General features: G+C 44.5%; 1 protein-coding gene across 1 annotated transcript in view; it reads right to left on the minus strand.

Moving 5' to 3' along the window:
• LOC128831498 (cytochrome b5) overlaps positions 1–12,415 on the minus strand; it is a 35,515-nt gene that overhangs the window by 12,454 nt on the left and 10,646 nt on the right. The window contains exon 2 of the mRNA XM_054017961.1: positions 5,683–5,811. Coding sequence (XP_053873936.1) covers positions 5,683–5,811 — 129 coding nt within the window. The remainder of the gene's footprint in view (positions 1–5,682; positions 5,812–12,415) is intronic.

Below are 12,415 nucleotides of genomic sequence, written 5' to 3' on the forward strand. Positions count from 1 at the left end.
ATACAGACCAAAGGGGGATTACAAGAAAACAATACTGGTCAACACAATAGGCAGTGGGATCAACACACCAGCGAACCTGAACACTGACCAATTTTTCTGGGCATCAGAGCAAAGGAGAGTTAGGATAGGCCATGAAGGGCCTTGAAAGTAGCTTATGTCTGATGTGAAAGAGAAAAGGGAGTTAGTGAGGGATGCAAACAGGGTGAGATGGTCAAAGAGACAGTGGGCTAGGAAAATGACCTTTGCAGCAGCGTTCTGAATGGATGTGAATGGGACACACTTGCATTTGTCTGGGCCAGAGAAAAATATTTTTTTCAGTAACTGAGACATGAGTTGATAAGAGTCTGGAGGAATTTTAGCTGAGTGGATAAACAGGAATGGTTGTATCTTAGGCCTGGTCTACACTACGACTTTAATTCGGATTTATCAGCTTTAATTCGAATTAACCCTGTAACCGTCCACACAACGACGCCATTTAATTCGATGTAAAGGGCCCTTTAAATCGATTTCTGTACTCCACCCCAACGAGCGGAGTAGCGCCAAAATCGATTTTAGCAATTCGAATTAGGGTTAGTGTGGCCGCAATTCGATGGTATTGGCCTCCGGGAGCTATCCCACAGTGCATCATTGTGACCGCTCTGGACAGCAATCCGAACTCGGATGCACTGGCCAGGTAGACAGGAAAAGCCCCGCGAACATTTGAACTTCATTTCCTGTTTGCCCAGCATGGAGAGCACAGGTGACCACAGATACCTCATCAGCACAGGTAACCATGCAGGCTGATAATCGAAAAAGAGCACCAGCATGGACCGTGAGGGAGGTACTGGATCTGATCGCTGTATGGGGAGAGGATTCAGTGCTTGCAGAACTTCGTTCTAAAAGACGAAATGCAAAAACTTTTGAAAAAATTTCCAAGGGCATGATGGAGAGAGGCCACAATAGGGACTCTGAGCAGTGCCGCGTGAAGGTCAAGGAGCTCAGACAAGCCTATCAAAAAACAAAGGAGGCAAACGGTCGCTCCGGGTCAGAGCCGCGGACATGCCGCTACTACGCCGAGCTGCATGCAATTCTAGGGGGGGCTGCCACCACTACCCCACCTTTGTTCGTGGATTCTGGGTCGGGGATAGTCTCGACGCCTGAGGATTCTGCCGATGGGGTAGAGGAGGAGGAGGAGGAGGATGAGCTTGCAGAGAGCACACAGCACTCCATTCTCCCCAACAGCCAGGATCTTTTTCTCACCCTGACTGAAGTACCCTCCCAAGCCTCCCAAGCCAGTACCCAAGACTCTGACCCCATGGAAGGGACCTCAGGTGAGTTTACCTTTTAAAATATAAAACTTGTTTTAAAAGCAAACGGTTTTTAATGATTACTTTGCCTGACTTTGCATTCGCGGTCAGTTCAGCTACTGGAAAAGTCTGTAGCTACTGGAAAAGTCTGTTAACGTGTCTGGGGATGGAGCGGAAATCCTCCAGGGACATCTCCATGAAGCTCTCCTGGAGGTACTCCGAAAGCCTTGCCAGAAGGTTTCTGGGCAGTGCATCCTTATTCCCTCCTCCATGGTAGGACACTTGACCACGCCATGCTTGCAGCAAGTAATCTGGTATCATTGCCTGACAAAGCCTAGCAGCGTATGGTCCCGGTGTTTGCTGGCATTCAAGCAACATCCGTTCTTTATCTTGTTGTGTAATCCTCAGGAGAGTGATATCACTCCTGGTAACCTGGTTGAAATACGGGAACTTAATTAAGGGGACAGAGGTGGCCGTTCCTACTGGGCTGTTTGCCTGTGGCGGAAAATAAATCCTTCCCTGCAGTTAGCCAAGCGCAGATGGGAAATTGGCCCTGAAGTTTTCCGCGTTTGGCTAGCAGGGTTCTTCCCTGTTACCAGCCACGCGGTGGGGGGAGGGTACCGTGATCATCCCAGAGAATTCATGGCGAGGGGGGGGGTCGGCGGCGGGGGGGGGGGTAGTTTGGTGCCTGCAGGGATCTTCCCTGATACCAGCCATGCGGTGGGGGGAGGGGTACCGTGATCATCCCAGAGAATTCATGGCGGGGGGGGGGTTAGTTTGTTTTCTGGTGCTGCTGAATGTTAACAGAAAAACCGCAGCACTCTACTTGCCTGAAGGGGCCCAGACAAGCCCCCCCACACTGCCCCCCCCCCAACTGGCTGAGATTGGCCAGGCTTCTGCAGCACTCTACAGGCTATGCTTGGTATGTGGGAAAGGAGGGTGCAGAAGCTGTAAAACAATGGCTTACCATGGCCGCATGCAAGCCGAATTCTGTTGCCCAGACCTGTGATCTCTAGCAGCAAAGCCACAAGCACTCAGCATTAAGAGGCAAAATGCGACCTTGCACAGAAATCACATGTGCTATGTAATGTGAACAGTGTTGGTCACCGTGAAAGAGTATAAGCATTGTTCTGCAAAATGTAGCTTTTAAAACAATTCTCTCTTTTTTCCCCTCCCTACAGCAGCTGCAAATTCCTCAAGCCTCCCTCCTCCATCCCGAAGGTTATCACAGATAAGGCGTCGTAAGAAGAGAACGCGGGAGGACATGTTTTCTGAAATTATGCAATCCAGCAGGAGTGACAGAGCTCATCTGAATGAGTGGAAGGAAACAGTTTCAAAGTATAGGAAAGAAGTCAGTGAACGTGAGGAGAGGAGGGACCAACGTGAGGAGAGGAGGGACCAACGTGAGGAGAGGAGAGACGATCGAGATGAGAGATGGCGGCAGGAAGACCAGAGGATGAAGGATGCAACGCTGGGGCTGCTCCGGCGTCTGGTGGAGGTTCAGGAACGGCTGCTGGAAAACAGACTGCCGCTTCAGCCCCTGTTCCACCCTCCCCATGTTCCGTATCCTCCTCACCCAGACGTGTAAGAACGCGGGGGGGGAGGCTCCGTACACCTTCCCATTCCACCCCAGTAGACAGCCCAAGCAAAAGGCTGTCATTTTTTTAACCTTTTCTTTGTGGCTTTTTCCTTCCCAGCAATCCTCCTCCCAAATACCACCCGGGTTCCCTCCCTCTTTTTCTAATCTATTAATAAAGAATAAATGATTTTTAAATGATAGTGACTTTATTTGGTTTGAAAGAAAGCTGGGGGAAGGGGCAGGGTGGGTTCCTTACAGAAAATCAGTCAGTAGAGGGGGAGGGTTTTCATGAAGGAGAAACAAACAGATATTTCACACGGTAGCCTGGCCAGCCATGAAACTGGTTTTCAAAGCTTCTCTGATGCACAGCGCTTCATGGTGTGATCTTCTAATCGCCCTGGTGTCTGGCTGCGCGTAATCAGCAGCCAGGCGATTTGCCTCAGCCTCCCACCCCGCCATAAAGGTCTCCCCCTTACTTTCACAGAGATTGTGGAGCACACAGCAAGCAGAAATAACAATGGGGAGATTTCTTTGGCTGAGGTCAGAGCGAGTCAATAATGAACGCCAGCGACCTTTTAAACGGCCAAATGCACATTCTACCACCATTCTGCACTTGCTTAGCCTGTAGTTAAACAGCTCCTGACTCCTGTCCAGGCTGCCTGTGTATGGCTTCATAAGCCATGGCATTAAGGGGTAGGCTGGGTCCCCAAGAATAACTATGGGCATTTCAACATCCCCAACGGTTATTTTCTGGTCCGGAAAGTAAGTCCCTTGCTGCAGCCCTTTAAACAGAGTAGTGTTCCTGAAGACGCGAGCGTCATGAACCCTTCCCGCCCAGCCCGCGTTGATGTTGGTGAAACGTCCCTTGTGATCCACAAGTGCTTGCAGCACCATTGAAAAGTACCCCTTGCGGTTTATGTACTCGGTGGCTTGGTGCTCCGGTGCCAAGATAGGGATATGGGTTCTGTCTATTGCCCCACCACAGTTAGGGAATCCCATTGCAGCAAAACCATCCACTATAGCCTGCACATTTCCCAGAGTCACTAACTTTCGTAGCAGCACCTGAGTGATTGCTTTGGCTACTTGCATCACAGCAGCCCCCACCGTAGATTTGCCCACTCCAAATTGATTCCCGACTGACCGGTAGCTGTCTGGCGTTGCAAGCTTCCACAGGGCTATCGCCACGCGCTTCTCAACTGTGAGGGCTGCTCTCATCTTGGTATTCTGGCGTTTCAGGGCAGGAGACAGCAAGTCACAAAGTTCCATGAAAGTGCCCTTACGCATGCGAAAGTTCCGCAGCCACTGGGAATCGTCCCAGACCTGCAACACTATGCGGTCCCACCAGTCTGTGCTTGTTTCCCTTGCCCAGAATCGGCGTTCCATGGATAGAACCTGCCCCATTAACAACATGATCTCCAAAGCACCGGGGCCTGTGGTTTCACTGAATTCTGTGTCCGTGTCCATGTCCTCATCATGCTTGTCGCTGCGCTGCCGCCGCCGCTGCCTCCTCGCCTCGTTTTTCTGGTCCTGGCTGAGCATAAACTCCACAAGAACGCGCGAGGTGTTTGCAATATTCATGAGTGCTGTCTTGACCTCAGCGGGCTCCATGCTTGCCGTGGTATGGAGTCTGCAGTGTTCACCCACCCAGGAAAAAAGGCGCGAAAATGGTTGTCTGCCGTCCGTTGCTTTCATGCAGGGAGGGAGGGAGGGAGGGAGTGAGGCTGTACCCAGAACCACCTGCGACGATGTTTTTTGTCCCATCAGGCACTGGGATCTTAACCCACAATCCCAATGGGCGCAGGAGACTGCGGGAACTATGGGATAGCTATGGAATTGCTACCCACAGTGCAACGGTGCAGAAATCGACGCTAGCCCCGGTACTTGGACGCACACCACCGAATTACTGTGCTAGTGTGGCCGCACTCATTTCGACTTTATACAACCTGTTTCTCAAATCCGAATTATCTAAATTCGGATTAATCCCGTAGTGTAGACATACCCTTAGAGATGTTCTGCAAAAGAATCAGCAAGACTTAACCATAGCCTGGATGCAAGGAACTCATGAGAGGTGATGCCCAGGTTATAGGCCCAAGTGATAGGTTGGATAGTGGTGTTTTCCATGGTGATCAAAAAAGAAGATGGAGGTGAAGATTTAGAACTTGTTTTAACCATTTAATCATTTATACTATCCTCATATTTTCAATATTACCTTGACAACAAAAAGGGCTAGCAATATATTTAAGTAATGAAGCATAGATTCTGAAATTCACTTCTATTCCAACAAATAAATGGCACAGATATGGACTACACAGAACCCTGTCCAATTTCAGCTTAGATATCCTGTGCAAGATGTTAATGATCATTTTGAATACTTCCTTCAGTACAGTAGATGACTACTCCTTATAAAAGGTTTACACAAATTCAAAGATATACTATTTTAAAGAATTATATCTTATCTTTAGGGAGATCATGATGTACAGATTGGAGAGTGCAGTATGATTTAGTGCTCTGTAGTGTTATTTGTCAACCTAAGTTAAAACCCCGGCTGTAATGCATTTCAAAGAGGAGAGATAAGCCGTACCCTTATGATGATTTGATACCACATTATCTGAGCACTTCAGAGTGTTCAACTCTCAGCTTCTGCCTGAGCAGGAAAGAGCAGCCTGGCTTCACCCAAAGTTAGCTGGTGTGGTGGAATAAGGAGGTATGGCTAGCATAAATGGTTACCAGCTCTATTTTTAGTGTGCTTATCACAGAAATGTCTAAACACTGAAAATTGCAGTGACATTAATATCTGTACACTGATCATGTACTCACAGGATGAAGCTCCCCTATAATGAAACTCTCTGACAGTGTTCTGGCATCTGTGGAATGGCCGACATCTTCAAAGCTTTCAGTAGCATCTCCTCCAGCTTGTTCCCTTAGGACTTCTTCACCACCTGGATGCTGTGAGAGAATAAAAATTTCAGATCTCATGCACTGTTACTGAAAATTTGGTATTTTCCAGAAGTCACAGGAGGTGGAAGGATTTTTCAGATGTCAAACCAGACCTTGATTATGAAAAAAAATGGTGTTGGGCATGTTCTAAGGACATTAAATTTTCTCCAATATTTTAAAGAACCCCATGGTTTACACCAGGGGTAGGCAACCTTTCAGAAGTGGTGTGCCGAGTCTTCATTTATTCACTTTAATTTAAAGTTTCGCATGCCGGTAATACATTTTAACATTCTTTTAGAAAGTCTCTCTCTATAAGTCTATATTATATAACTAAACTATTGTTGTATGTAAAGTAAACAAGGTTTTCAAAATGTTTAAGCAGCTTCATTTAAAATTAAATTAAAATGCTGATCTTAAGCCGCCAGCCTGCTCAGCCCACTACCAGCCTGGAGTTCTGTTCACCTAGGCTGGCAGCGGGGCCTGCGGCTGGGACACCGGCTGGCAAGGGGCCGGCAGCCGGGACCCCAGACCTGGGGGGCGGTTCAGGGCAGAGACATAGGGGGGTGGGGGGTGCAGGGCAGAAGGCTGGGTGTGTGTGGGGGGGGTTCAGGGCAGAGGACTGGGGTGCTCAGCTCATGGGGGTGATCCCAGCCCCCTGCCCTAAAAGCAGCTCATGACAGGGGGCTGGAAGGGACATGCCCTATTCCACCCCCTTCCCCAATGTCCCGTCCTTATCTCTTCTCTGCCTCCTCTAAGGAGCAGGGAGCACGCTGCTGCTCGGCTCTGCTCCGCTCCCCCTCGCAAGGACGATCAGCTGATCAGCGCAGGAAGAGGGAGGGGAGGGGCAGGAAAGCACCACGCTGGGGGAAGAAGGGGGGGGGAAGCTTGGCTGCCGCAGGACCAAGCTTCTGCCTCCTGCCCCCACAGGGGAGAGCAGTGGGTGGGGGGGGCCTGAGTGGGGCTGGGGGCCAGGACCTCGGCAGTGTGCCACTCAAAATCGGCTTGCGTGCCGTGTTTGGCACGTGTGCCGTAGGTTGCCGACCCCTGGTTTACACACGGAGTGAAAATAAAATCCCTTCCCTTATTTTTTCCCCAATTCCCTTTTGCAAAACTGATTTCTTCCCTACATTCCAAACTATAATTTCTTCATTCAAAACTTCCACCTGGATGACTACAATTGCTAGAAGCAGCATCTGACATGCCTGACAGAACTATTCAAGGCATGACAGAAAGTTAAATACATAAGCAAATTAACTTTAAACAATACAACAACACTTTTCCTACATAGGGATTATTTATACTTGTGAAAGTTGAAACAAATCCTAACATACTACACGCTATGGACTTCAATAATGAGGGCAACAAATGATTTTTTACTTTATTAAAGCTTTATATATCTTTAGAGTCTCCCTAGTATCTGTAAACCAAAACAAGAGAGCTTGCTTTTGCAAATATGAAATTACCTCATAACTCTTATAGCTACACATAATGTAACACAAAGGAATGCTGGCATTCAAAATGCTTCCATCTGCTCAATTGTCCCTGCCGATGTGGTTTCACATCCAGATTTTCTTTATGAAAAAAAATCTGCTACCGCTGTGTATAAGAGCTATCAAATGCACTAATCCTGAAAAAGAGAAGAGTATTCTCTTCTCTGCCTTAGTTATTTCTGATAACTATAAGCAGTACAAGTCAGACCAGTGAGATTTCAGCTGACAGTGTCCAAGAACAGTAAGGCAGAGTTAATCTGAAATGCACAGTTGACGACGCTGTTTTAAAAGCAAAATCAGTGCTCAGGTAAGATGCCCTCAGGTTACTGGAGAATGAACGTCTTCTACTTATTCACAAGAGAGGAGCAGAGCCGAAGGCAATGCAAGTTTCCTCTGACTTTTCATTTAAACTATTCTGGCTGTTCTCTCAACATCCATTCAACACTTCTCTGCAGATATGGCCAATTGGACTTGTATGTAATTGGTAATTAAGTTATACTGAACCCAAATCATAAACCAGTAAATTAAGTGAAAACCTCCTCATTCTATTAAAAAGAAGAACAGGAGTACTTGTGGCACCTTAGAGACTAACAAATTTATTAGAGCATAAGCTTTCGTGGACTACAGCCCACTTCTTCGGATGCATCCGAAGAAGTGGGCTGTAGTCCACGAAAGCTTATGCTCTAATAAATTTGTTAGTCTCTAAGGTGCCACAAGTACTCCTGTTCTTTTTGCGGATACAGACTAACACGGCTGTTACTCTGAAACCTGTCATTCTATTAACACTCTCCTAAACCAGCCAGTATCGATGACTAGGACCCTACCAAATTTATGGCTGTGAAAAAAAACACATCGCGGACTGTGAAATCTGTTCTCCCCCGCGAAATCTGGTCTTTTTTTGTACTTTTACCTTATACTATGCAGTTTTCACAGGGGAAATCAGCATTTTTCAAACTGGGGATCCTGACCCCAAAGTGGTTTATGGGGGAATTGCAAGGTTATTGTAGGGGAGTCAGGGTATTGCCACCCTTACTTCTGCAGTGCCTTCAGAGCTGGGTGGCAAGAGAACAGTGGCTGCTGGCCAGGACCCCAGCTCTGAAAGCAGCAGTGCAGAAGAAAGGGTAGCGACAACATACCATGGCATCCTTACTTCTGCGCTGCTGCTGCCTTCAGAGCTGGGCTCCCAGCCAGCAACTGCTGCTCGCCAGCTGCCCAGCTCTGAATGCAGCACCGCCACTAAAAGCAGTACAGAAGTAAGGGTGACACTACCAAGACTCCCCCACAATAACCTTGTGACCACCCCACAACCGCCTTTTGGGACAGGACCCCTACAGTTACAACACTGAAATTTCAAATTTAAATATCTGAAATCATTACATTTATGATTTTTAAAATCCTATGAAACTGTAAAATTGACCAAAATGGCCCATGAATTTGGTAGGGCCATTTTGGTAGTCCCCTATCTGTGACAACATACTACTTCCTCACCCCACTCCCCTCAGAGACAGCCAGCCAGAGACACACTCTTGAGGGTTCTCTAGGTTTCCTCAACAAGTGCTTACCAGATGTTAGCGATAAATCATGCTGTGAATCAAGTTGTGGGATGGAACTCAGCCATAATAAGAATAAAAGAACATCATGCTTTCCAATTCAGAAAGATTTTCTTCAACACCTGAAAATATTCAATCTAATTTAAGTGATAAGAAGTGCTTGCTGCTCTAGACTTAGAATTGGGGAAATTGCACCCCAGCAGTAAAGCAGCATAAATTATTAGATGTTAAAACAGCTTTTTAATTTAACAATCTACTGGTTAAATACTAGCACCTTGCACCACTGAAGTTAAAACATTTATTTCAATAGAGCCACAGAATAGGTTTTTAATACTTTATCCAATGGTGGGGGATATAATAAGAGATGTTATATGCACGTGTACATATATAACATTAGAAAAAATGTTAAAAGAACATTAAGATTGCAAAGTCAAGCACTCATATGTCAGGCAATGCCAGAATTATGCATGATGAGATGTCTAATCATATGATCACAGTGTGAGAGACGTAGGATCAGATCTACCGAAGTGTTTGTCACTCACTGCAGCAGAAGTCAGTTGGATCTAAACTTTGAAGATGAGTTATAAAATGTTAAGTACTCTGGAAAAAAAAAATCAGGCATTAGAAGTTTCAATTTGGGCTCTCTAAACTAGTGGACATTGACAATTTCAGCCTTAATCTATTTAGGCCTTAGTTCTCCAACTGTAAAATGGAGATAATACCACCTAATTTCACAGAAATGTTGTGAAGATTAATTAATGTTTGCACAGATCTTATTATCAAAGCATCAGAGAAACGCCTATGAAGAAATTATATTTGAATTCAGCAAAGAGTTTAGGTGATGTACATTAATTAAAGCTGGAGGCCAAACACTGAATGGAAAAGATGAAAAATATGGCATAACTAGCCAGTCACAGAATGAGGCAGGGAGGCTGTGAGGAAAAAAATAGTATATAATCATATACCGTAATGCAAACACACTAGGGAGCCAAATCAAAGTTACATAGGCAATCTAACCTTCAAGTGTTCTACTTGGCAAGCATCATGTTTTTAATGTAGATTTGGGGATATAATTGTATATTATATATAAAATATGAATTCATAAAAATTACTGGCAGACAAGTTCCCTCCTGTTGTCTAACTTCAGCCATGTCTGAGCCAAGATGGACAGAAAGGCCCTATAGTTGATGCACAGGGGAAAAAACCTCTGTTTATACACTTTAGCTGCTCTGAGCTGTGTATACCAGCATTATAGCCTACTGCCCATCTTCCGAAGTTAAGAAAATAATCCCGGCTCACACTTATCACAAGGAAACAGTTGCTACTACCAAAGTTTCAAGTAGTGAGGCAGTGCCAAAATACCCATAAATTGTACTAATTCTCATTATTTTAAATACGTTTATTGTGTAACTTTAGAAGTTCTTTAAAGAAGTCAGATCTGTGTTCATCCACAATGACTAAGCAAAAGAGGGAGAGGCTAAACAAGTGCAAAGAGTAAAGATTAGGCATAGTAACTGAGCCAAAAGAGGGTATGCAGAGGAGAGATTACACAAGACAGATGTGGCACTCATTACAAATCCTGGCCATGAATCAGTTTTGATAACTATGTGGTGAAATGCCAGGACAAAGGTCTTAAATGAGCACTAAACTTGACTACCTTTGAAATTTACAGTATGTCTAACAAACTGAACCAACATAACCTGTTGGACAGCAAAGTTACTTGCATAACTAAGTATTCAGAAAGGGCTGATCCAACTTTAAAAAAACCTTGAGTATTTTTACATCTACTATGCTTGGAAATAAATAGCCCCCAAATAGAAGAGAAAACCACTTCAGGACTTCTTAGGCCCTAAACAAAGGACCTCTTATCCACAGCAAAAAGCAACAGAGGGTCCTGTGGCACCTTGGAGACTAACAGACTGTTAGTCTCCAAGGTGCCACAGGACCCTCTGTTGCTTTTTACAAATTCAGACTAACACGGCTACCCCTCTGATACTATCCACAGCAAGTAACTTAGGCCTTGTCTACCTTTAAAAGTATCCTACAGATACAATGGTAAAGCCCTCCCTAGCAGAGACGCAGCTGATACTAGCCAAAGACTTCTTTTGCTGGTATAGCTTGAGCCAGTTCCCCATATGTAATAAATTACACCAGCAAATGGATTTTTTTGCCAGTATAATTGCATCTACCCCCAATTAGGGTTGTAATTTTTTTTCCACATTACTGACAGCTATGCTGGTACAACTTAAGGGTAAATCAAACCTCAGATAGTTATACATACTTGCCAGGCATACAATAGACAAAATACATAACCCAGTGATTTATTTGTACTTGAACTGCTCAACATTAAATACAAATGTTTCAAAATTTTACATGTCAGTGAAGCTCTTGCCATTTATCTTACTCATTAAATAAACAAACTCACATACCTACAAACATCCCCACAGAAGTGCTCAGTTCTCTGTAGAAGACAAAAAAAGAAAAATAATACTGTACTACACCCTCTTAACCAATTAAAGTGACAATTGTAAGGCCTAGTCAATGGAGATTAGGCTTCAAAGAAATGACTTTTCAATTGGAAAGTCATTAAAAGTCAAGTTTCCAAGTTGTGTTAAGGTTCTCTTTTAGTTTACTTTAATAGCTTAATGTAACACCAGCAAGTTAATTTTGAGTCCTGCTCACAGTAAATTATTTCAGTTTGATTATCTGACATTTGTTTACACATGAGTTGCTGAAAAATGCTGCATCAGGGAATTTTTTCCTTTAATGGAGAACCTTGGGATTTCTTAATACATACTTGGCCAGGTCTACATTAGAAAAGTTGTATCAGGATAGCTATACCAAACCCTTGTAGTGTAGACACAGCTACACACAAATGCTTTTTCTGATATTGCTTATGCCAGTTCCCCAAGCAAAATAAGTTACATCAGCGAAAACACTTTTATGATGCTATAACTGCATCTACTCTAGGGTTTTGGCAGTATAGAAACGCTGCAAAATAGAAAAAAAAATCACACACCTAACTGACATTACGATATCAGCATAGTTTTCTACTTTAGACTTGGCCTTAAATTCCCAGAAAACTCATAATTTTAACAAAAGCAAACAGTGATTAGAAAAATTGTATCAAATAAAGTGAACTTATCAACTTAGTCAATTGTCTGTATTACTTAATATTCTGAAACCCTCCAAGTGATACAAGTCATTAATCCTTTTCTATGTCAGAGTTCAAAGCTTCATGAAGTTAGCCACCCTAATTAAGCAACTTTTCATACACCGTGGATTAAGGCAATATCCATGAATCTTCAGATTTGTGTCCAGCACTGAAGATGGGTTAGCAATCTTGCAAAATCTGGATCCACAGTAGAGAAAAGGCCACTATCAGAAAATGTGGGTCTCCACTATAGGGAATAAGGAGCAGGAAGCAGCACTGGCAGGGAGTCAGAATACCGCAAGCACTTCAATTTTATAGCAGCAGGCCCTTTGATTGCATTTGGGAGAGACTTAATCCATCGCCACTCACTTCAAAAGGATTGAAAGACTGCTCCCAGAATGACTGATTCCTCGCCCCCC

This window comes from Malaclemys terrapin, chromosome 2, assembly GCF_027887155.1.
Source record: "Malaclemys terrapin pileata isolate rMalTer1 chromosome 2, rMalTer1.hap1, whole genome shotgun sequence".
Classification (NCBI taxonomy): domain Eukaryota; kingdom Metazoa; phylum Chordata; order Testudines; family Emydidae; genus Malaclemys; species Malaclemys terrapin.